Source organism: Mesoplodon mirus, assembly GCF_964341445.2.
Source record: "Mesoplodon mirus genome assembly, chromosome: 12".
Classification (NCBI taxonomy): Eukaryota; Metazoa; Chordata; class Mammalia; order Artiodactyla; family Ziphiidae; genus Mesoplodon; species Mesoplodon mirus.
In genome coordinates this window covers 46899482-46926155 of record NC_138988.1, presented here as the reverse complement: position 1 = coordinate 46926155, position 26674 = coordinate 46899482, and the positions used below count along the sequence as shown (strand labels likewise).

The 26674-nt window shown below is 40.6% G+C and overlaps 1 protein-coding gene across 6 annotated transcripts in view; it reads right to left on the bottom strand.

Annotated features, from left to right (window-relative positions):
• Positions 1–14179: 14179 nt before the first annotated feature.
• ABHD5 (abhydrolase domain containing 5, lysophosphatidic acid acyltransferase) overlaps positions 14180–26674 on the bottom strand; it is a 32890-nt gene continuing 20395 nt past the window's right edge. For all 6 annotated transcript variants that reach the window (XM_082639740.1, XM_082639739.1, XM_082639736.1 and 3 more), the window contains 4 exons: positions 22861–23015; positions 19803–19914; positions 15122–15308; positions 14180–14531 (listed from right to left, as the gene is read on the bottom strand). In XM_082639740.1, coding sequence (XP_082495866.1) covers positions 14442–14531; positions 15122–15308; positions 19803–19914; positions 22861–23015 — 544 coding nt within the window. In that variant the 3' untranslated portion in view covers positions 14180–14441. The remainder of the gene's footprint in view (positions 14532–15121; positions 15309–19802; positions 19915–22860; positions 23016–26674) is intronic.

The following is a 26674-nucleotide window of genomic DNA, read 5'->3' as shown; positions in this document are numbered from 1 at the left end:
GCAAGGCCTATGAGGCCAGCAAAAGCTAAAGATAGAAAGGATTAAAACGAAGCTACTTTAGGGAGATGAGGTAGAAATGGCAGTTTCCAGACGGGATATTGACTGCAAACTATATTTGGTTTTCATCTCAGCTAGTTTTGGGCCAAACTCTCTAAAAGCAGTACAAATACCACACCACATTTCCTGCTTTGGCTAATTCTTGTTGACATTTCTACAGTAAAGTGAACTCTCCACAGATTGCTAAGTACAGAAATAAGATGCAATTTTGTCTTTCAGTGATACAAGCCTCTTCCTAGCCAGGTCTCAAGCTTGTACAAAAGAAACACTAGACAACGGTGATCTCAAAGTCTGATCCAAGAGTTCCACTTCCAGAAGAGCTGGGGAAGATCCTACTGGGGACCAATAAACCCACCTATAACAACTATAAACTGGACAAGACCAAGAAACAATACTCTGAAAGCACTAGAGAATGATCAAAGGCAAGCAGAGTCAGGAAGGAACTTGATACTTGGAATAGAGAACGGCATTTTCACAGCTCTTAGCCTGAGGGAATGTCACAACCCAGGGCCCAGAACTCTGGGAGACAACGAGCAGTCTTTCTGGCTTCAAGAACCAGAGAGTTCAGGGCAAGCAAGGTCACTGCAAAATGACAGGGAGTCCTGGAAAGGGGAGAACCAGAGAAGGGAACCTCAAAGTCTGGATATAATCTCTGCCCAAACTTCCAGCTGGCTGTAAGGGCCAGACTGTAGCTAAGGATACAATGACTGAACTGAGATTTCAGCTGCCACCAAGAGACAGCGTTTGTAGCAGTTTGAGTCCAATCAAATTAACTGCCTGATAAACCAAACAAAAACCCAACACTCCTGTGTCAGATGTATTGGGGGTGGGCGTGAGGGTGTCAAAGTGTAAATTCCCAGGCCACACCCACAGATCTGCAGCATCAGCATCCCCTGGGGGTAGGGCAACTCTGCACTGTCAAAAGTGACAAAGTGAGAGAGTGGCATGGACATATATACACTACCAAACGTAAAATAGCTAGCTAGTGGGAAGCAGCCACATAGCACAGGGAGATCAGCTCGGTGCTTTGTGACCACCTAGAGGGGTGAGATAGGGAGGGTGGGAGGGAGGGAGACGCAAGAGGGAGGAGATATGGGAACATATGTATATGTATAACTGAGTCACTTTGTTATAAAGCAGAAACTAACACACCATTGTAAAGCAATTATACTCCAATAAAGATGTAAAAAACAAAAGAAAACAAAAAAAAAAAAAAAAAAAAGGAGCTTCAATGACTCGAGCAGAGTTGGAGCCTCGCTGCTCTGAGAGCTGATGTAGTCCACACCGCATGCTCAGATGTTGGCTGAAACAGGCTGCACTTGAAGAGACGGTGTCTGTCTGCCAAGGAAGATGTGTCAGCTGCCCACATCTTTCGTGCTGGCCACGGGAAGCTGAGAAGTCACTTGGAGACACAGAGGAGATACTTCCCTTCTTAAGATCATCACTGAAAACTTTTAGGATATGTCCCATCACACAGAGACAGGACACTGGTCCCTCGGTAGTCTCCTGCACGTCAGCACAAGGCCTCCCTCTGCCATATTTTCCCCTCCATATCCCCCGAACCCCGCCCACCCCACCCCATGGAAAGCAGCATTTTCAAGACTTGAATAGATGTAGGTTAAAGATCTGTTGGAGTTTTTGCAAATCTGCAGAAATATAGCAAGCTGGTTGGCACAGGAAGGTGAAATACCAATCATTTGTGCTGGCATCTTAGTCTCAACATTGTTTCCATTGCTGTAACTTCCAATTATAAAAACACTCACAGGTAAAAACTAGGAAATAGCTCATAATGAACACACCAAACATAGCAGTAATGTCTGTAATGCACTTAATCCCCCCACCCTGGTCACTGTGACCAATACGTCTAATTTTACCAAGGAGGACATGGGCCCAGTCATTTAGCTTTTCATACCTGTCTTCAAAACAAGTGTCCCAAGTCATACAGTGTGACAAACCCGATTTATAACTCTCAGCCCTCACATCTGTCAGCTAAGTCACCCTTCTCTCAAAATGGATTCAATGTTTAATAAGGAAAAAGGCTTGGGTTATTCTAAATTTTCAAACAATTAATGGCCACTTCATGGAAACTCTCTAAGCCTTAAGTGAGTATACAGAAATTTTTTTAAGGATTAAACTATATGGTTGAATAAAATTCTTTACCCATTTATTTAGTAAACTACTTGATAAGAGTGTTTTTCAATTTTAAATCTGGGAGCTAATCTAATTAAGTAATCCTAAAAGCCAGACTACAGAAAAAAAAGATATTCTAGTTCTAATTCAGTATAATGTTACAAAATTTTTTCTAAAGATTGGTTTTAAAGGAAGTAGCAAGAGAAATACAGGAGTGCATATGAGATGGGGAGAGACAGAAATAGAGGTAGAGCTTCATAGATACGGAGATTTTTTTGTTTTAATCTCATATTGGTATCTTTTAATAAAAAAAATTAAAAATCAAAGAAAAGTATCTGGCCAGGGCTGGGATGAGACAAACAGGAACACTTCAGAATCCAAGGCAGAGGGAAGGCTGTTTGCCCCTTTAGAGAATTGTAGGGGTGTGAAAAGGGAGAGACAAATCATGCACAAAAGTACTTATAAATTACACACCCAACTCCCACCCCCTCAATAAAAAGAGAAGAAAAAGCCCCATCACTTAACACCAAATAGCAACATTATCAATAAACCCTTTCTCTGCTGCCCATCAGGACTTATTTGAAAGAGGAGGGCTGTGAGGAAAGGTGAAAAGAGTAAGGGTTAGAGGGAAGACCTGCACTTAAGTCTGGTTTCCAACTGGGAGACAGATATTCTAATTCAGGTCACCCTTTCAACAAGTTTAAGCAAAAGAGAGCAAATGAAGAGGGCAGTTTCAAGTTGGGACTGTGTTTCTATCTTAGGTCAAACAAAGACCAGTTATAACTTTATAGCTCAATTTTCAACAATTTAAATTACTGAGACTTACAGCCTTCCATACTCTGAACACCTGTCCCTCGCCCCCCAGTCTGGGTCTACACATCCACACAGAACACGGAGCCAGTAAGCCCCTTCAGTTATTTTCTTAACTATTTCATATGTAAACAAGACTTTTTCTATATTTTATAGGGATTTTATTAAAACAAAGAATGCACAAGGATCCAAAATTTATAAAAGCATATACAACAGAACTGTCCCCTTCAAAGCTAATCATTATTAACAAACTCACGTACATGTTTACCCTCCTCAAAATGTCTATATATATGAGTACACGGTAAGTGTATTCTGTATACATATATTTATATGTCTGTGTATGTGTATATATATATATATATATATATATATATATATATATGAAATACTATTCTGAATTTTGGGGGGTTTCCCCTTTGTTTTTTTCCATTAAAGATATTCTGGAAATTTTCCATATTGTCACTTATAGATAGACCTATCTCATACATTCCATTTACTGCAATCTTATTGACATATAACATGAGTAAGTTTAAAGTGTACAATATGATGATTTGATACATGTATATATTGAGATCCACCTCATTTTTAAGGCTGCATAACATTCCAGTGTGGAATTTAATCAGTCATATATCGGGTTCCAGATTTTTAATCTTACAGTGCTGCAGTGAACATCTTGTAGCTGTCTTGGCACACTGGTGCTGTTGTATTTGTGGGACTGAATACTGGAAACGAAAGTGCCGTGTCAAGTAGTATGGGGCACATATAGCTTTACAATATATTGCAAATTATTTTTCAAAGTGGTGATTACCTATTTACAGTCCCACCAGCAGTGTGTGGGAGTTCCTAGTTGCCCTTAGCCTTGCTAATACATCACTCCAACCATTCTCTCCTGCATCATCATTTTCCCCCTCTCTGCCAAGTTAATCATAAGGTTCCCCTACCAGCTATTACATACTTTTCTGCTCTTTCTTTACTCCTAAAAAAAAAAAAAAAGTTGTCTATACTGGCAACTTCCAATCTCCCTCATTCTCCCATTCTCTTTTATTCTTTAAATTTCTATTATGGAAATTGTCAAGCATGCATAAAAGTAAAGGAAATAGAATAATAAACTCCTTTGTATCTCACTCAGCTTCAACATAACATTCTGCTCATTTTCTCTATTTCCTGTCCCCTACCTTTTCCTTCTTGGAATATTTTCAAGTAAATCCCAGTCATAATTTTAACCACAAATACTTAGTATGTATCTCTAACAAATAAGAGCTTTAAAAAAGACAACACATAGTCACTATACCATTATTTCACCCAGTGAAATTAATAATTCCTTAATATCATCTGATATCCAATCCATCTTAAATTCTCCTCTAATTGTTCCCCAAAATGTCTTTTTAGGTTGGTTTTGTTCAAATCAGGATCCAAACAAGTCCATTAAGTTTCTCCAATCTTTAAGTCCCACCACCACCATCTTTGTTTTACACATTCAATTTGTTGAATAAAGTGGATTATTTGTCCTGTGGACTTTCCCACATTCTGGATTACGCCTGTTGTTTAACATGTTCCTCAGTAGCCCATGCTTTCACAAACTGATCGTTAGATGTAAAAGGCTTGCTTAGATTCTGGTTCTATTTTGTTTTGGGCAACAATTCATCATGGCTGGTGTTGGGTTGCTGCTATTGCAACACGTCAGAGGCATGTAACTTCTGGTTGTTCCTTTTTTAGTAATGCTAAGGTTGATCACTGGGTTCAGATGTTATCAACCTGAGCCATCCAATAAAACATTTCCCATAAATTTTTTAAAATTTTATTTATTTATTTTTGGCAGCATTGGGTCTTTGTTGCTGCGCACGGGCTTTCTCTAGTTGTGGCGAGTGGGGGCCACTCTTCGCTGCGGTGCGTGGGCTTCTCACTGCGGTGGCTTCTCTTGCTGTGCAGCACGGGCTCTAGATCGCAGGCTCAGTAGTTGTGGCGCATGGGCTTAATTGCTCTGCAGCATGTGGGATCTTCCTGGACCAGGGCTCAAACCGGTGTCCCCTGCATTGGCAGGCAGATTCCCAACCACTGCGCCACCAGGGAAGCCACTCCCATAAATTTTTTACTTAATACTTTCAGCAGCCTAGATCCATTATTTCACTACAGGTGACAAAAGGGTGATTTCCTAATCCTATCAATTCTCTGGCATTTAGTTATGATTTTTTAAAGTTATTTAGTTTTTCGAATTTTATTTTACTTATTACACAGCAGGTTATTAGTTATCCATTTTATATATCTTAGTGTATATATGTCAATCCCCATCTCCCAATTCATCCCACTGCCACCACCCCCTCCCCCCATTTCCCGCCCTTGGTGTCCATACATTTGTTCTCTACATCTGTGTCTCTATTTCTGCCTCGCAAACAGTTCATCTGTACCATTTTTCTAGATTCCACATATATGCGTTAATATACAGTATTTGTTTTTCTCTTTCTAACTTACTTCACTCTGTATGACAGTCTCTAGGTCCATCCACGTCTCTACAAATGACCCAATTTTGTTCCTTTTTATGGCTATTTACCATTGTATGTATGTGCCACATCTTCTTTATCCACTCGTCTGTTGATGAGCATTTACGTTGCTTCCATGACCTGGCTATTGTAAATAGTGCTGCAATGAACATTGGGGTGCATGTGTCTTTTTGAATTATGGTTTTCTCTGAGTATATGCCCAGTAGTGGGATTGCTGGATCATATGGTAATTCTATTTTTAGTTTTTTAAAGAACCTCCATACTGTTCTCCACAGTGGCTGTATCAATTTACATTCCACCAACAGTGCAAGAGGGTTCCCTTTTCTCCACACTCTCTCCAGCATTTGTTGTTTGTAGATTTTCTGATGATGCCCATTCTAACTGGTGTGAGGTGATACCTCATTGTAGTTTTGATTTGCATTTCTCTAATAATTAGTGATGTTGAGCAGATTTTCATGTGCCTGTTGGCCATCTGCATGTCTTCTTTGGAGAGATGTCTATTAAATGGTCTTCTGCCCATTTTTTGATTGGGTTGTTTTTTCAATATTGAGCTGCATGAACTGTTTATATATTTTAGAGATTAATCCTTTGTCTGTTGATTCATTTTCAAATATTTTCTCCCACTCTGAGGTTTGTCTTTTTGTCTTGTTTATAGTTTCCTTTGCTATGCAAAAGCTTTTAAGTTTCATTAGGTCCCATTTGTTTATTTGTTTTTATTTCCATTACTCTAGGAGGTGGGTCAAAAAAGATCTTGCTCCTATGTTTTCCTCTAAGAGTTTTATAGTGTCCGGTCTTACATTTAGGTCTTTAATCCATTTTTAGTGTATTTTTGTGTATGGTGTTAGGGAGTGTTTGAATTTCATTCTTTTACATATAGCTGTACAGTTTTCCCAGCACCACTTTTTTTTTTACATCTTTATTGGAGTATAATTGCTTTACAACGTTGTGTTAGTTTCTGCAGTATAACAAAGTGAATCAGCTATATGTATACATATATCCCCATATCCCCTCCCTCTTGCGTTTCCCTCCCACCCTCCCTATCTCACCCCTGTAGATGGACACAAAGCACCGAGCTGATGTCCCTGTGCTACGCGGCTGCTTCTCACTAGCTATCTATTTTACATTTGGTAGTGTATATATGTCCATGCCACTCTCTTACTTTGTCCCAGCTTACCCTTCCCCCTCCCCGTGTCCTCAAGCCCATTCTCTACATCTGCGTCTTTATTCCTGTCCTGCCCCTAGGTTCTTCAGAACTTGGTGTTTTTTTTTAGATTCCATATGTATGTGTTAGCATATGGTATTTGTTTTTCCCTTTCTGACTTACTTCACTCTGTATGACAGACTCTAGGTCCATCTACCTCACTACAAGTAACTCAATTTCGTTTTTCCTTATGGCTGAATAATATTCCATTGTATATATTAGCACCACTTATTGAAGAGACTGTCTTTTCTCCATTGTATAGCCTTCCCTCCTTTGTCACAGATTAGTTGACCATAGGTGTGTCGGTTTATCTCTGGCCTTTCTATCCTGTTCCATTGATCTATGTTTCTGTTTTTGTGCCAGTACCATGTTGTCTTGATTACTGTAGCTTTGTAGTATAGTCTGAAGTCAGGGAGTCTGATTCCTCCAGCTCCGTTTTTTTTTTTTTTTTTGCAGTACGCAGGCCTCTCACTGTTGTGGCCTCTCCCATTGCTGAGCACAGGCTCCGGACACACAGGCTCAGTGGCCATGGCTCATGGGCCCAGCCGCTCCGCGGCATGTGGGATCTTCCCACACTGGGGCACAAACCTGTGTCCCCTGCATCGGCAGGCAGACTCTCAACCACTGCACCACCAGGGAAGCCCCAGCTCCGTTTTTTTCCCTCAAGATTGCTTTGGCTATTTGGGGTCTTTTTAAGTTTTAAGATTTTTTGTTTTAAGATTTTTTGTTCTAGTTTTATACAAAATGCCATTGCTGATTTGATAGGGACTGCACTGAATCTGTAGATTGCTTTGGGTAGTATAGTCATTTTCACAATGTTGAGTCCTTCAATCCAAGAACATGGTATATCTCTCCATCTCTTTGTGTCATCCTTGATTTTTTAAGGATGTTTTAAGATTTTTTTTTCTAGTTTTAAGATTTTTTGTTCTAGTTCTATACAAAATACCATTGTTGATAGGGACTGCACTGAATCTGTAGATTGCTTTGGGTAGTATAGTCATTTTCACAATGTTGATTCCTTCAATCCAAGAACATGGTATATCTCTCCATCTCTTTGTGTCATCCTTGATTTCTTTCATCAGTGTCTTATAGTTTTCTAAGTACAGGTCTTTTACCTCCTTAGGTAGGTTTATTCCTAGGTACTTTATTTTCTTTGTTACAGTGGTGAATGGGATTGTTTCCTTAATTTCTCTTTCTGAACTTTTGTTGTTAGTGTATAGGAATGCCAGAGATTTCTGTGCATTAATTTTGTATCCTGCAACTTTACTGAATTCATTGATTAGCTCTAGTAGTTTTCTGGTGGCATTTTTAGGATTCTCTATGTATAGTATCATGTCATCTGCAAACAGTGACAGTTTTACGTCTTTTCCAATTTGTATTCCTTTTATTTCTTTTTCTTCTCTGATTGCTGTGGCTAGGACTTCCAAAACGATGTTGAATAATACTGGTGAGAGTGGACATCCTTGTCTTGTTCCTGATCTTAAAGGAAATGGTTTCAGTTTTTCACCATTGAGAATGATGTTTGCTGTGGTCTGTTGTATATGGCCTTTATTATGTTGAGGTAGGTTCCTCTATGCCCACTTTCTGGAGAGTTTTTATCATAAATGGGTGTTGAATTTTGTCAAAAGCTTTTTCTGCATCTATTGACATGATCATATGGTTTTTTTTTTTTTTTCTTTTTGCGGTATGCGGGCCTCTCACTGTTGTGGCCTCTCCCGTTGCGGAGCACAGGCTCCGGATGCGCAGGCCCAGCGGCCATGGCTCACGGGCCCAGCCGCTCCGCGGCATATGGGATCCTCCCAGACCGGGGCACGAACCCGTATCCCCTGCATCGGCAGGCGGACTCTCAACCACTGCGCCACCAGGGAGGCCCGATCATATGGTTTTTATTGTTCAGTTTGTTAATATGGTGTATCACATTGACTGATTTGCGTATATTGAAGAATCCTTGCATCCCTGGGATAAATCCCAGTTGATCATGGTGTATGATCCTTTTAATGTGTTGTTGGATTCTGTTTGCTAGTATTTTGTTGAAGATTTTTGCATCTATGTTCATCAGTGTTATTGGCCTGTAGTTTTCTTTTTTTTGTGACATCTTTGTCTGGCTTTGGTATCACGGTAATGATGGCCTCGTAGAATGAGTTTGGGAGTGTTCTTTCCTCTGCAATGTTTTGGAAGAGTTTGAGAAGGATGGGTGTTAGCTCTTCTCAAAATGTTTGACAGAATTCATCTGTGAAGCCATCTGGTCCCGTATTTTTGTTTGTCAGAAGATTTTTAATCACAGTTTCAATTTCATTACTTGCGACTGGTCTGTTCATATTTTCTATTTTTTCCTGGTTCAGTCTTGGAAGGTTATACCTTTCTAAAAACTCATCCACTTCTTCCAGGCTGTTCATCTTATTGGCAAAGAGTTGCTTGTAGTAGTCTCTTACGATGCTTCGTATACCCGCAGTGTCTGTTGTAACTTCTCCTTTTTCATTTCTAATATTATTGATTTGAGTCCTCTCCCTCTTTTTCTTGATGAGTTTGGCTAAAGGTTTATCAATTTTGTTTATCTTCTCAAAGAACCATCTTTTAGTTTTATTGATTTTTGCTATTGTTTTGTTTCTATTTCATTTATTTCTGCTCTGATCTTTATGATTTCTTTTTTTCTACATACTTTGGGATTTGTTTGTTCTTTCGCTAGTTCCTTTAGGTGTAAGGTTAGATTGTTTGAGATTTTTCTTGTTTCTTGAGGTTGGACTGTACTGCTATAAACTTCCCTTTAGAACTGCTTTTGCTGCATCCCACAGGTTTTGGATCATCGTGTTTTTGTTGTAATTTGTCTCTAGGTATTTTTTGATTTCCTCTGATTTCTTCAGTGATCTATTGGTTATTTAGTAACGTACTGTTACTAAATAGGGTGATTTCCTAATCCTATCAATTCTCTGGCATTTAGTTATGATTCTTAAGTGAAAAACGTTCTCTTATCAGGTTAACCTGATACACAAAGAAATCAGGATAAATACTTCATTTTTCCAGTTAATTTTCAAAATAGTAAGTTGGTGCCCTAATAATCTCCAAAGGTGACTAATAGATTTTTTTTAAACTATCATTATGACCTCATAGATTTTTATATATTTCATGTCAATTGTTATTCTTTTTGATGCTCAAATTGTTCCATCTTTGGCCAATGGAAGCCCCTTCCAGTTGGCTCCTGGGTCCTTTTGACATGACCTTACTCTGATTGCTTCCTTGCTTTCAAACACAAGATGGTCCAGCCTCATCTTGTCCCTTCCCTGCCCCTTCTAATGGGACAGTCTTGGTGCTAGGGTATGCCTTGCCACTGACTTCTGATTGCTTCTAGGACTTTTCAGTGGATAAAGCTATGCAACATGTATTTTTTAGGAAAAATAAATCACTGTATTTTGCTGGTACTTCCAATTGAAATATACAATTACAGGGTTTTTACTTAATTTTAGTCTTGTATCTCTTCTTTCTTGTACTAAAAATCTTGGCTCTTACTTCCTTTGACTTAATATTTGCTTTATCATATGTAAATACATAGAGTTTCAAAAGGACAACACCAATATCATTGCTAAAAATGAAAATACTAAATGCAGTTTAAGTTTTCATTGTAGTTCACAGGATATATTCCATTAGGAAAGTGCAGACAAATGCTGGGCTTTAAAGTCACTTGAAGTAATCGTTCTGTGTGTGGTTACACCACTAATTTGATAGATAGTTAAGTTTTAGTTTTAAGAGTTGCTTTTTTAATTATAGAAAACACTGACTGGGTCCCAAAGTAAAAAGTATAAAACAAGATACAGACCTAGGTGCCATCTCTGGCCAGCTCCCTACCACCACTCCCAAGGGAACTGATTTATTAGTTATTGATGTAATTAATCCTTCCATTTTTCTTTTTCTTTCTTTCTTTTTTTTTTTTTTTTTTTTGCAGTACGCGGGCCCCTCACTGTTGTGGCCTCTCCCGTTGCGGAGCACAGGCTCCGGACGCGCAGGCTCAGCGGCCATGGCTCATGGGCCCAGCTGCTCTGCGGCACGTGGGATCCTCCTGGATCGGGGCACGAACCCGTGTCCCCTGCATCAGCAGGCGGACTCTCAACCACTGCGCCACCAGGGAAGCCCCTCTTTTTTTTTTTTTTAACATAAGTAAATGCATGCTCATTTTTTCATTTGTCTCCTCCTTTCTTACACAATCAGGTAGCACAACAAACCTGCTCTTCACTTTCACTTCCTCTACTCTGAAGAGGACTCCAGGACAGCATTTTGGTGGGGGGGGGTAGGGGGCAGGAGTTCAAGATAGTTTTTATTTTCAGAGCCTGCAACAGTTGGTTAGCAATGCCAGCTAAGCTGGTACAATCCGAAGGCCATTCCACCTCCCTTTTCAGGCATTCAACTGGCAGAATCCTCACAAATAAGATTAGAAACCAACTGACATGTGTCTCCATGTGTGTGTGGTTCTGCAGCCTTCTCCCTCTTCCCTCCTGGAGATGTTCCCTCATTTTTTTTTAACAGCTGTGCAGTATTCCACTGTGTGTATGTGCCAGGTTTCTTCCATCAATCCCCTCTAGATGGAGATTTGGGTGGCTTCCACTCTTTGGCTGCTATAAATAGCACTGTAATGAAGGTCTTTGTGCATACACCATCTCATATTTTTACCAGTACACCTCAGATAGATTTTTAGAAGTGAGACTGTTGGTTGAGGGATAAACTCATATTTAATTTTGATAGTTATTAACAAATTCCATCCACAGGAATCTGTACTTTCTGGAGTGCTTGTTTCCCCACTGTCTCACTAACAGAGTGCACTGTGTAACTTGGACTTTTCACAATCCAACAGGCAAGAAATGGTATCTCAGTAGTTTTAATTTGCATTTCTCTTATTATGCATATCTTCATATGTTTAAGAGCTACTTATTTGCAATTTATTTTCTATGAACTGTCCATATCTTATTTATTTATTTATTTGGTTGTACTGGGTCTTAGTTGCGGCAGGCAGGCTCCCTTGTTGCGGCTTGCTGGCTCCTTAATTGTGGCATGCGTACTCTCAGCTGTGGCATGCATGTGGGATCTAGTTCCCTGACCAGGGATCGAACCCGGGCCCCCTGCATTGGGAGCATGGAGTCCTACCCACTGCGTCAGCAGGGAAGTCCTTGTCTGTATCTTTTTGCCCGTTCTTTCTGGTTCTTTTCAAAGTTTAGAAATTCTTCACATATTAGGGCTATATTAGCCCTTTGTGATAAATGTTGCAAACATTTTTGCCAGTTTATTATTTACTTTTTAACTTCACTTGTTTTGGCTATCTAAATCTCTTTCGGTTAGATATAAACTTCTCCTTTTATTGCTTCTGGATTTTCAGTCATAGGAATGTTTTCCCAACTCTCAGATCATAAAGGAATTCACCTACGGTTTCTTCCAGTTACTTAGAAGGTTTCATTTTTACAGTTGGGTCTCTAATCCACTTGGATTTTATCCTTCTGTAGAGTGTGAGAAATGGATTCAATTTTACTGTCTTCCAGGTGCTTAACCACATTTGTCTCGACACTGTTTTTTAAGTCTTTTTCTCCACCAGTAAGATGATTCCTTTATCATATACTAAATTCCTGGACTTTTTCTCAAATTTTTATAGTATGTTATAATATCTAGTAGTGTTACCCTCCTTCCTTTATTTTCTGTAAAATAAAGTACGTTGTACATAATTTAGCAAAGATCAAATACTGAAGTAGATTTTTTTTTTTTTAAAGAAAACATTTAGGACCCACTCTATTTTCAGGAATTCAAGGATTGGGACCTTCTGTGTTAGCTCAATCTTCACAAAATTATATATACAATAGCCCAAGGTAAAATTCACCTTTTAAAAAGAATTATGGCAATATTTTTCAAAGAAACCAAAATTAGTTGTTAGGAAAATAAGTTCCACTTGACACCTGTGTACATCTTTTCCCTGAATCACTTCGCACATCTATGGCTAGAAGCCCCGTCTACTAAGTGAACCTAGTAACTTCCCTCTAAGGTCTGAGACCACGTTTCCTGTGCAGAAACCCTCCTGTACGACTGAAAACTGTCATTCACCCAGCAAAGGAAAATTAAGAGAGACTGGAGAGTGTGTCAAATAAAAACACCAAAAATGACCCAAATTATCTGCACCACTTATAGGTTTGAATCTGGCCATCCAAGACACAAACTAAGAAAGTAAAGACTACTTTTATTCTCAAGGTAGAGAAATCTGACTTGGCTCTCCTGTTACCTTCTGCACTAACCTAGTCCATCCCACAGCTGAGACAAATTGCTCACTGGGAAGCTACTTGTCGTGCTTCAGTGAAATGTGCCTATTTTTTGGCCAGGGGAGATATTGTTGAAAACAGAACATTCGTCTTCCTCACAGTTAATCAACAGTGATACAACCTTACCTTTCCTAACAACTAAATATTTCCTAATTAATCATTTTTTAAATGCAACAAGCAAAACTATGAAGTAATTATTTGCTCTAGTTCACTGTTTTTATTTACATAACCACCTTTCTCCTAGACAAGCAACATTAAGCAAAACATAAGGCAAAGATGACTTGCTGGTGACCATCCTATTCAACTTTCTTTTGCAGAGGGTCTTCTCAGTAGTAGCCAGTTACCACATGGAGTTTTTTCACAGTTTCAGAGAAGCTTTCCTTGTATTAAAAACAGCAAGAAAGTGCTACACTTGATGGTAGTTACTGTCAAATAGTTCAATCAACCTTGCAGAATTTTTGTAATATAACTTCAAGTATGTAAGTTATTTAATCAACACAAAACTCTTAAAAAAACAAAACAAAAAACCCCCAAGTACTAGCTGACTTCTGGTGCCATGAGATACAACAGCACCACCGATTTTTATATTTTAGTGGTAAAAATGTAATCCAGTTTTAGCACCCATCTACACGAGTTAGATGAAAATATATGATTTGGCTTACTGGAAGGTAACAGTCTTAATGACTCCTCAGTGAGGAAATCTGTTCCTTCTGCTGCATGCTGGCTCAAAGAAAAGAATAAGAGTATTAATGGGGGAAAATAGGATAGACTTTCAGTTAAGGCTTTTCAGTACTTGAAATACTTAAGGATGGATCACATTTAAAACGGTGAACATGGCTTTGCAGGCTTAAATAGAGAACAGAGGAAAAAAAGAAAAATCAATGCTAGAAATCAACTCCCATCTTTTTAACCAAAACCCTGTCTCAACACTCCATTTCAAAAACAAAGTGAAGCATTCTAAGAAAGTGACAAATTTTTAAATAAAAACACACCGAGTTTTGTTTAACTCTATCAGTTATTAGACATGGTATATATAAGCAAGGAAAATAAGGTGCACCTTTACATCATATAAAATAATAAACCCAGGAATCACTTTTTAAAATTGGCAATACAGACTGCAATATAAAAAATACTTGATATAGCAAAGTTAGATAGAAATAAAAATTTCAGTTGAAAAATTACAATATTTCAGTACAGCGGAGGGACAAATAACCTTTTATTAAAGCTACTAGATTTGGAGACTCTTGTGTATTTTGATTTTGGAGAAAGGAAAATCATTCTTCTAGAAGGCACTACCTGGTTTAAATGTGCTAGCAGCTTCATAAAGAAAACATGGGGAAAGTAGAGTCAAGAAGACTGCCTGGTTCTCATGTGAGATTCCTTACTCTGCATCACAGACTGTAAATTATTGCTGAGGAACTGTATTAGCCATGTGCATTTCCCACGTCATCTGCAGTGTGCTCAGTCCACAGTGTCACAGATCTCCTTCACTTTCTGGTTAAAGTCTTCTGGTTGATCTGCATACACATAATGCCCTGCTCCGAGAATGGCCTAGGAAAGGGAAAGCAGTCAGATGGTCAGTGAGTAAAAGCATTTAATAAAACACAATGACACACACAAAGACACTTAGCCATGAAAGTGAGAACAGCTATATATAAAACATAAAAGAAAAAGCAATACTGATCTGTAGTAACTATTATATACTTCATTAAATAAAGGATCTAAGAATAAAGAGAAAATCCAGTGAACCTTACTAAAATTTTCATATGCAAAAATAACATTCTAAATTGACCTCTAACAATAGGGCCAACAGAAACACTGAACAAAGTAAGAATGTGCTGCCTTGGGAGGTGGTCGCAGTGCTGTTGGACCTGTCTGTCCCTCATTCAGTCTCTCCCACTGTGGAGATGCTGTGGCTCTAGGACAGACAAGGGCCTAAGAGTGGGGATTCGCTGTCTGGACATGAAGATTTGTATGGGTCAAACCCTGCCCCCGTCACAAGTGACAGCAGGTCTCTGACCAAGGCTGCAGGTATAGCTTAGATGTGAAAGCACAGGGATGACCTGAAATCTCACTGAAAGCAAAGATAATAGAACAGACTTCGCCTACAACTATAAACCAAAAATAAACCACACACTTACTATCGTCTTCACATATGAATGTGGTCGTAATGACTGGATGCTGGTGCCAGAATTGCCATCTATGCAGGATCGGGCGCCATAGATCACAGAAACTGGAATGTCAGGGTGCATTTTACCAATTCGCTGCAGCATTGGTCTTTTTGCCCATCCATATGGGACAGTCATATTTCTGAACGCAGTCTCACCACTTAAAGGGAGAAAATCATATGTATGATTCTGGGGGATAAGTATGTATCACACTCCCACCTCTATCAAAACACACTCATATTTAGCTTCTCCCCCTTTTAAGAAAAACCGCAGCTTACATAGAAAATAATTTACTAGGAAATGTAAGGAACAAACCCCAAAGAAGATATATGCTTTTATTAGATAAACAAGGATGCTTTAAACTCTAAAAAAAATGATCATCTTCCAAATCAAAACATGCAACCCTAAGTCCCTATCATAAAATCATCAAATTTCCTGTGGGGATAGCTGAAATATGTTTTTTCACTCTAACTTATTTACAAGGCAGCTTTTCCACATGTTCATCGCACCAGCATTTTACCTACAATGGCAAAACCAACACCAAGATAAGAACAAATTCAGCTTAAATATTCTTTGTGTATTGTTTATATTTAAAATTTTCTGCCTGTTCTGATGTTTGCCATCTTTAAAAACCTTTCCGGGAGCTTCCCTGGTGGCGCAGTGGTTGAGAGTCCGCCTGCCGAGTCAGGGGACACAGGTTCGTGCCCCAGTCCGGGAAGATCCCACATGCCGCCGAGTGGCTAGGCCTGTGAGCCATGGCCACTGAGCCTGCGCGTCCAGAGCCTGTGCTCCGCAATGGGAGAGGCCACTGCAGTGAGAGGCCCACGTACCGCAAAACAAAACAAAACAAAACAAAAACAACAACAACAAAAAACCTTTCCGGCTGGGGAGAGACAGCCTCCTGGAGCTAGCCAATTCGTAGAGACAGCAAAGGACTCAACTGGGACTGCCTTAATATGCAAACTAACCAATCCAGAGCTGCACCTCTTCTGTCTGGCTTGCACATCCCCGGAGGCAATGTTCCTCTGCCTTAATCATCCCAGGGCCACGTGCCAGACAACTAGAAACCGCCCCTATATCTTAGTGCCCACCGAAATTATTCCACTAGCAAATCCTAAACTGCCTACCCTGCGCTGCCTTGCCTCTCCTGCAGAACCCAGTAAAGGCTCCTGCCTGGACTTCCCCTCACTCCTGTCTTCTGCCACCTGACCAAAATCTGGTGCGTTCCCCGTGACCCTTCACAGCATTCAGTGACCCCCTCTCTAGGACCTGTGAGTATACTAAACTTTGTTTTCTTGAGCCTCTCCTATGTCTTCTCTCATGGCCACAGCTGACTGACCATCACATAAAATACAGAACATTTGGCAAACTCCTAGGACAGATCCATTCTGCCGTCATTTCTCTTCTTTCCTTGTACTAGGTGTGCTTCTGAACGGCCGTTTATGAATTCAAGTTCCACCACAAGAAAGGCAACAAACTAGGATTACACAGGCACACGTAATCATGAAATGTGAGTAACTGAAGAACAAACCACTAAGACCATGCAGGAAAACAGATGATGTCCCTGGAACAGGCCACTAAAAATTGTTGAAACAAGTCAATGAAGTGTGTAGACCTAATCCACCAGACCCAACTGCCTGGTGAGTCACAAAACATCAAACCCTTGGGGGACCCCCAAACCTCTCCAGCCTCCCTCACCTTTGGCAGAGAACTTCTAACCTACTTTATTAAAAAAGACTGAGGCTACAGCTATATCTCAAGTGCTCTCATGGCCTCAATCTTTTTAATAAAGTAGGTGTACATATTCGCTGACAGAAGTGAGAGAGGCACAAAAAAAAAAAAAAAGTGAAGGAGGCTGTCTCTTCGTCTCACCTCTCAGCCTTTCACCCAAGTTTCAGTCTTAGAAAGGATGAGGTGCCAATTTTATATCTTAAAGTATGGTCTATGGCTAGAATCATCTGAAGCATTTGTTAAAGATGCAGCCCAGAACTGCTGAATTAGAGTCTTAGAGACAGAGTTCAGGTACCACTTTCTTTCTTTTTTTTAAATATTCAATGGTCTTAATTACAATTATTATTTTTTTTACATTTTTATTGGAGTATAATTGCTTTACAATGTTGTGTTAATTTCTGCTGTACAACAAAGTGAATCAGCTATATGCATACATACATCCGCATATCCCCTCCTTCTTGTGTCTCCCTCCCACCCCCCCATCCCACCACTCTAGGTGGTCACAAAGCACCAAGCTGATCTCCCTGTGCTATGCAGCTGCTTCCCACTAGCTATCTATTTTATATTTGGTAGTGTATATAAGTCAATGCTACTCTCTCACTTCGTCCCAGCTTACCCCTCCCCTTCCCCATGTCCTCAAGTCCACTCTCTACATCTGTGTCTTTATTCATGTCCTGCCCCTGGGTTCATCAGAACCATTTTTTTTTAGATTCCATATATATGTGTTAGCATACAGTATTTGTTTTTCTCTTTCTGACTTACTTCACTCTGTATGACAGACTCTAGGTCCATCCACCTCACTACAAATGACTCAATTTCGTTTCTTTTTATGGCTGAGTAATATTCCACTGTATATATGTGGCACATCTTCTTTATCCATTCATCTGTTAATGGATACTTAGGTTGCTTCCATGTCCTGGCTATTGTAAATAGAGCTGCAGTGAACGTTGTGGTATATGTCTCTTTTTGAATTATGGTTTTCTCAGGGTATATGCCCAGTAGTGAGACTGCTGGGTCATATAGTAGTTCTATTTTTAGTTTTTTAAGGAACCTCCATACTGTTCTCCATAGTGGCTGTATCAATTTACATTCCCACCAACAGTGCAAGAGGGTTCCTTTTTCTCCACACCCTCTCCAGCATTTATTGTTTGTAGATTTTTTGATGACGGCCATTCTGACTGGTGTGAGGTGATATCTCATTGTAGTTTTGATTTGCTTTTCTCTAATGATTAGTGATGTTGAGCATCCTTTCATGTGCTTGCTGGAAATCTGTATATCTTCTTTGGAGAAATGTCTATTTAGGTCTTCTGCCCAATTTTGATTGGGTTGTTTGTTTTTTTGATATTGAGCTGCATGAGCTTCTTGTATATTTTGGAGATTAATCCTTTGTCCATTGAATCGTTTGCAAATATTTTCTCCCATTCTGAGGGTTGCCTTTTCATCTTGTTTATGGTTTCCTTTGCTGAGGCACCATATTTTTGACAAACTCCTCCAATAATTCTGGTACAGAACCCAGCACAAGAACTCGAGCTCTCATCATCATACTCCATTCTTTTTTTTTTTCTTTTTTTTTTGCAGTATGCAGGCCTCTCACTGTTGTGGCCTCTCCCGTTGCAGAGCACAGGCTCCAGACGCGCAGGCTCGGCAGCCATGGCTCACGGGCCCAGCCGCTCCGCGGCATGTGGGATCTTCCCGGACCGGGGCACGAACCTGTGTCCCCTGCATCGGCAGGCGGACTCTCAACCACTGCGCCACCAGGGAAGCCCTCATACTCCATTCTTGATCCTCTCCCTAACGACTGTAGGCTCTGTCTTCCAGGCTCCTCCCAGCTCGTCAAGACTTTCAGCCTCTGTTTTCCCCACCAGTGCCTCGTGCACAACATCCACAAGTAATTTAAAAAAAAAAAGAAAAAGAAATACCTTTGCTTGGCCCTCTTGCTCCCTCTACTATGCTCTCTCTCATAATCACTGTCAAAATTCACGCAGACTCCCCTTCCCCTCACCCCTCACTTACTCCTCACCGCTGCAGCAGTGTTTCTCATGCTGACATACAGACGTGAAGAAGTGCTGAGTAAAAGAAGAGCGCGATCAGCAAATGAACTTGAAAATGCTGCCTAGTATCTCCCATGCACCTGGGAGATTCAAAATCCTTCGGCTTGGCCTTTCCTGGTGGCACAGTGGTTAAGAATCCGCCTGCCAATGCAGGGGACACGGGTTCGAGCCCTGGTCCGGGAAAATCCCACATGCCGCGGAGCAACTAAGCCCATGTGCCACAACTACTGAGCCTGCGCTCTAGAGCCCACAAGCTACAGCTACTGAAGCCCACGAGCCTAGAGCCCGTGCTCCACAACAAGAGAGGCTGCCGCAATGAGAGGCCCACGCACCACAACGAGGAGTAGCCCCCGCTCGCAACTAGAGAAAGCCCGCATGCAGCAGTGAAGACCCAACGCAGCCGAAAATAAAAAACAAACAAACAAACAACAACAACAAAAATCTTTGGCTTAAAAAACGGTTCTAAGAAGATCCATGGTACAGAAAACCATTCTTGTTTAACCCAGAACTCCTTTTTTGTAGAACATTCATACTCATTTGGGAATGCTGCTTTGTTTGAAATGCTTCTTTCTCTCTCAACTCTGACCACCTTAATGAGATGCCCAAGACCAAGACTTCCCTCAACTATCCACAGGCACCTTAGGGGAAGAAAGTATGTCTGGCTTTTTAATCTCTCATCAGAATCCAGTACAAAGTTTTACATAGTAGGTGCTCCTTGAATAGATGAGTAAATTAGGAAGCGTTAGTCATTTAACTACTTGTCCTTTTAAATTTAGTTATTTACATACTGATAAAAACCTCCTGGACTATTCATATATTTTCAAAAAATAAAAGCCTAAAACACAAACACAGTAAATTTAGATAAATCTTACCTTGGAGTCTGGACATTACAGTGGTAAATGTATTCTGTCACAGTATCATCTGCAAACATTGAAGAATACTTCCGTTTGAAATCAGGCCTTAAACGCTGTACTAGACTTAAACCTATTTAATAGAAAACAAACATTTTAAATTATATGTATGTTTTAAATTATAATTTAATTTATATACAAATATAGAAGACTTTAGTGTTTGCTTCTATAATGAGCACTACATGCTACATTACACATGTATTCAAATATGTATTTTAAGTGGAAAAAAGCACAGATTCTAGAAACTGCTCTCAAGTTCCCTAAGGAAAGATTAAAATAAGAATAGAAGTCTGGGGCCTCCCTGGTGGCGCAGTGGTTGAGAGTCCGCCTGCCGATGCAGGGGATACGGGTTCGTGCCCCGGTCTGGGAGGATCCCATATGCCGCGGAGCGGCTGGGCCCGTGAGCCATGGCCGCTGAGCCTGTGCGTCCGGAGCCTGTGCTCCGCAACGGGAGAGGCCACAACAGTGAGAGGCCCGCGTACAGAAAAAAAAAAAAAAAAAAAAAAGAATAGAAGTCTGTCATATGTTGACTTACTAATATGCTTTAGGAGCTCAAAAACAGTTGCCTAAGACTTGTTTTTGTAGGAAAATAAATTCTATTAAACAAGGGAGGTGAATAGGACAGCTTATACATAAAATTAACTTAATAATTTGTATTTCTTCCACAATTACAACACATTAGCATCTATATGAAGTGAATTGGTATATAAATATTTCTTGGGAAAATTAATTCAGAGTTTCTGCTTGGGACACTAGCAGAACTCCCCGCTAAGGCCGTCCACAGTGGCTCCCACGGTCCCACCCCTGAGGTGAGAGGCAGGGGCAAGGCCCCCAAAGGAAAGAGGATGAAGAGCAGGAACTTTTGTCTGGTTACTGTTTTCCCTTCGGGGACCCAGGGACTGGCCGGTTTCCCTCTCTGCTATCACTGCCCAATACTCTAGCGAGATCTTACTTCTTCACTGGCCCTGCCTTCCCATCTCTGAAGGAATTACACAGCTCCACCAAGAATTCTCATGATGCAGTGGACATTCTGCATCACCCTCACCACCACGTGCAAACAACAATGGGAGGCAGAGGACATGGCTTTAAAGGGCCCCTCCTAGGCATCCTCCTTCCCCCATCTTTATCTCCTAACTTCTTTTTATGCTTTATTTTTCCCGTAATTGCTACCTGTGTAACTGTGATCAAGCAAAATCCACTTACATGTCAGGACTATAAAGCTCTTAAGCAGCTCATCAAAGGAGGACCAGGCACCTAAGAAGGTGTGGCTCTACTGGGGGGGGGGCGGTGAAAAGAGGCTACCTACACGAGTACTGAGGGCATATAGCGTGGTCACCAATTCAGTCCCTGTGCCCTCTTCTCATTGCTGCAGTCCCGCTGCTCTCCCAAAGGGATGGTACTCAGGCAAGGGTGGGGGCAGGCCTGGACAGGGGGCAGCAGAATCTACAGTCACCTATGCAGCAGGTATTGCCACACCCTCACCCACCCACCACACCTCTATTCTTTTCTTGCTAAGAGAACCCGACTTTTGTGTATCATTTAGGCAGCAACGTGCCCAGGAAAGCAGGCCCCTCACTCCAGCCCCTGGAAACAAATGATGATTGATCAGTCATAGAAATTTCTTCTTCTTTGCTGATGGAAGAACTAGGGGTGGGCAGAGACATAAGGAGAAGTGTGCGGGGGCCCCCAGGGAAGACCTCCTTCCCTGACAAAGAGCATCATGCTCTCCTTTCTTCTTGTTCGGAGAGCTTGTGAGATGATGCTTCCTGTCCTAGCAACCACTGAACAACTGTGAGGTAAGAGGTCAAGAGAATCACACACACAGACCCAAACCCTAACATCAAGGAGCTAGCTTTGGGAACAAATGCTAAAACCACCTGCTTCCAGACTGCTTGTTAAGGAAATAATAAAAGGCCTTCTGGTTTAAACCGCTGAGGTCTCCAGTCACTTTCAGCCAAAAGCCCTCTTAACTGACATAAGCTGTAAGAGGGAAAGGCAGAGGTGCAGACCATCACCATCTGTGACAACGAGGGAAGGAAATTCCCTTGGCTGTGAGGCTGAGACAGAAGAGCTGAGGGTCAAATAACTTAAATCAGAGACTGAACTCAAAACATGACCAGAAACACAAATCAGGAGTCCCCCAAATCTTTGTGGGAAAGGATGACTTTATTGTCTTAACACTCTGACATTACAGGGCAAGAAAGGAATCTGAGTGATGGTACCTGTCATCCCACGGTTGTCGGTCAGGTCAGGCTTTGTGACCTGCCAGCTGGACATCACTAACTGGCCAAAGGCTCCTCAACAGGTCACTGGGGCTAGCAGATAAACTCCCATGCCTGGGGCTAGCAGGTAAACTTCCCCAAGACACTGCTTGCTTGGCTTTTTTCAGAATGTTCAAGGTCACCTAACCTCATCCTTAGCATTTCCCACCTCCTCTGCTTGCTAATTATCTGTAATGTTTACAATATAAAGACCCTTTTTAAAAAAAATAATAAATTTATTTATTTTATTTTTGGCTGCGTTGGGTCTTCATTGCTGCGCATGGGCTTTTCTCTAGTTGCGGTGAGTGGGGGCCACTCTTCATTGCGGTGTGCGGGCTTCTCATTGCGGTGGCTTCTCTTGTTGCGGAGCACGGGCTCTAGGCACGCAGGTTCAGTAGTTGTGGCTCATGGGCTCTGGAGCACAGGCTCGGTAGTTGTGGAGCACGAGCTCAGTTGCTGTGGCATGTGGGATCTTTCCGGACCAGGGCTTGAACCTGTGTGCCCTGCATTGGCTGGCATATGCTTAACCACTGCGCCACCAGGGAAGCTCTAAAGACTCCTTTTTAAGGAGAGGAGCCTGGTTTCATTCACCTTTGTGCACGGACTGGTACTTTTTAGAGGAGGAGGAGAAAAAGTAAGGTTCAGTTTTTTTGTTTGTTTTTAAGATTTTAACTAACAATGGTGATCCGCAAATACTCCTCTATTGCTATGTCTAAACATTTTGCTTTCCTAGGATACAGATACAAGCAAGCACTCACCAAAAGGTCCTGCAATCCTGAGGCTGGCTAAAGGGTTAAAGGGAGTCAATGCCGCTCCCAAGACTCTGATCCAAATTGGAATTGGTCTCTCTTCATCAGCAAGGTCTGGTCGCTCAGGAAAACCCCAAGGCTCCACTAAAATGAGATGACTAACCCTGATAGGGAAAGAAAAGACTTCAGATCATTTGGCAAATTCACCCTAGGACTATAAAGAACTTACACGATTTATAAAGTAAAAATAGAATGAACTTCCTTCAAAAACCTTGCATTAAAGAAAAAACTAATGACTGAACAGGTTACATCATGCTCTTATTATGCATAAATTGATGAGATTTGGTAGGATTTGAGAGTTGTTATGGTAGAAAGAGGGCTTCATTTTTAATCTATCTAAATGTGGATAGTAACGGATGTGTGAAAGGGTATATGATAACTGTGGTTATTCTTGAGAAACAAGAAAAGACAGCATTTGTTGTTGTTTAAGCTACACTCTGGCAGATGATATAGATCACTGACCATTCAGAAAAATCCAATGTTTCCATGTATCTCATGGTTGACACTGCAGAAATGATTGGAGATTAATATTACACTCATAAAATAGCTTCGGACACCAACAATAGTTATCTCCTATGAACCAAATCATTCTAAAAATTTATAAGGCATTAGCACTTTAGGTGGATTCAAAAGGACTTTGAATGAACGTTTGACAAACTAACACATCATAAAGATCTTCAACAAAACATAAAGGTCCTGACACAAAATGATATTCAACTGTAGCCAAAACAGTCAACAACTGGCAGCAAAAATCTCCCAAGGGTGAACCGACACTGATTCTGAAGTCCCTTTCTTAAGTCATAATTGAAATAGAAAGGTAAAAAAACCAGAACATGGGAACAGACAGCTTTTATTTTCCCAATATAAGAAGTTTTCTTATTTTTGTCAGTATAGATAAGGATGAGTTAGTAATGAATCCTTTGCTCTGACTGCATTTTCTCAAACAGAAAGCTTCAGAGCACAGACCCAGAGCACAGAGCTCTAAGGACCCTTGGAGAATACTCAGCCCAATCTTTCATTTCATCAGATGAGAAGAAAGCTGAGATGTACTATGTGACTCACTCCAGAACCTAAAGCTAGTCAATGCAGAACTAGGGCTATGATCCTTATTTCCCAACCCCAGTACTAACAGATGCCGACAAGCCATCAGGCAGAAGGCTCTCTTTCCTAAGAATAGGCCAAGCAACATAAGATAAACATATTAGTAAAGGTAGAGCTTAACTCTTATCAACTCTAGGCCAGTCCTAACAGTATACTCTAAATTTCATAGCATCCAGAAGATTTGTAGAATGTAACTATGAATCTGTGTGAAGATATGTCAAATGTGAGATTTCCATATACTTAGAGTGACATCACTGCTTAAAAGTTTTATAAGACTATTTTCTAATAGTGTATGGAAACGGAGGTGAAAATGAATTTTTTTTTTAAAGTTATCTCTCATATTCTGACTGCCTCCTAAATTCCTATGACAGCCCACAGTGAGATTTGAGGGTCGGGGAGGGGGACACATGCCAGAGGTATGAGTGGAATTAATGAAACAGCCACCTAGTTGAAAGCAGCAAAGATTCATTTCGGGGAAATAGCTGGTATTATTCACTACTGACTTACCTAAAGAGAAAAACGAACTCCTTATTAAAACATACTCTACAGGAAAAGATGGTTAAGTTTTGTTACAAATTTGTTATGGGATTTTGCCCAGACTGCGCTGGGCTCTTACTGACCTGCTAACCCAAGAAGGGGCAGGACAAAGGAAACTTGAGGGAGGAAAGTCTCACCTATCTCTGGTTAACTGATGGTATTGTTTTTGCCTTAGTTTTGGCTTGCCTTGTTTAGTATGGATCTATGAGATTTTAACAAGTTACATAGAGTATATATACAGGAGCAGATAACCTTTTTTTTTTTTTTTTTTTGAAATGGAGTAAATTGCCCCAACAGTTAGTTGTTTGATCCTATGCCTTCAGCCTAACACATGGTAGATGCTCAGTAAACATTTGGAATATTGTGCTTTTCCAGTTTCCTTTTGATCCTTGTCTATAATGATGTACAAACTTTATAAAGTATAATCAGAGTAAGCATAGGAGTTAGTCCAGTCTGAATTTTTCTGGTCCCCTGGATGACATTAGAACGTCACTGTTATTTCTCATATTAATCTTGCAGGTCATTACTCATTAGTGGGTAGTAAAATCCACTTACAGAGTCAGAGCCAGTCTGCTTTTTAATAAAATTGTATAATTTGGAATAGAAAAATGTACCATATAACAAAACTTTTGTTTCAGACACACACATATAATCCTTACTGAGGGTTGTAGTCAAAAAAGTTGGAAAACAATTTTTTAAAAGCTCTGCAACAACGTCTAAACTGTAGTTATATATCATCTGCCTCCACTCGTAAAAAACCTCAGAAAATAACTGTCGCTTATTTTTGGTTGTAAGGATTTTAAATGAGAGACCATGCAAAGCACTTAGGCTGGCGGCTATCAAATAACAAATACCCAGTAAATGCTAGCTAGTTATAGTAGCAAATACAGGAAGATTACTAGAGAATAATTCATTCCAGAAGCATGGGAAGACAGTGGCTGGGACCATGTAAGGAATGAGTAATTTAACTTTTTTTATTCTTCAGAAAAGCTTTATCACAGGCTTTGGCTCACACTCCTTATAATCCTGAACCAGATCAAGTTCCAGGCTACCTTCTCACCTGCTTCTCTAGTAAGAAGATTATCTCCTCATTTGCCAGGCATTATTTAGTTTTAATATATATCCAAACTCATATACGAATCCAGACTCGACCCTCTAATATCCCATAGAGGATAGCCTGATGGGATTGTTAGTTCACATCTAGGCTTAAGGAACGGGTCTAGCCAGACAGCATGTGAGTCATCCTATCAGACATCTTTATCAAGAATCAGAGGCTAGGGACCTCCCTGGTGGCGCAGTGGTTAAGAATCCACCTGCCAATGCAGGGAAGACAGGTTCAAGCCCTGGTCCGGGAAGATTCCACATGCCACAGAACAACTGAGCCTGTGTACCACAACCACTGAGTCTGCGCTCTAGAGCCCGCGAGCCCCAACTACTGAGTCCTAATGCCACAACTACTGAAGCCCACGTGCCTAGAGCCCGTGCTCCACAACAAGAGAAGCCACTGCAATGAGAAGCCCACGCACCACAATGAAGAGTAGCCCCCACTCTCCACAACTAGAGAAAGCCTGCGCATAGCAACGAAGACCCAGTGCAGTCCCCCGCCCCCTAAAAAAAAAGAAAGAGAAAAAAAAAAGAAAGAATCAGAGGCTAATGCAAACTACAGGAAAAACAAAGAACCAGCAAAGCAGGAACATGCGAAGAGCTCATCAGTTTAGAAACATAATGAAGCATTCTTCTCCAGGTTAGTCATTACAATAGGTCTTGAGTTTGAAGATGGTGAGCAGATTACTCAGTTTTTAATCAATATCTTAGGCTACAGAACAACTTTTATGGACAGAGGCACTCTGCTGCTCATAGAGATGAAGCACACAGGTTGACCTAATGTACCAAAAATTGGAAAAAATTAGTTTTTATTTATTTTCTATTACTAGAATCCTTCCTGAACACGTACATTAAACTAGGCATTTTCATGCTTCTCCTCAAACTGTCCTATAAAAATAAACAAAGAATGAAAGAATGGGGCTGCCCATAAAAGACTAAGGGCAGAAATAGGTATGGATTGGGACATAGGTCCCAACAAGTATAACAAGTGTTGTCTTTGTGGTTTTTTCCTCCATGCATA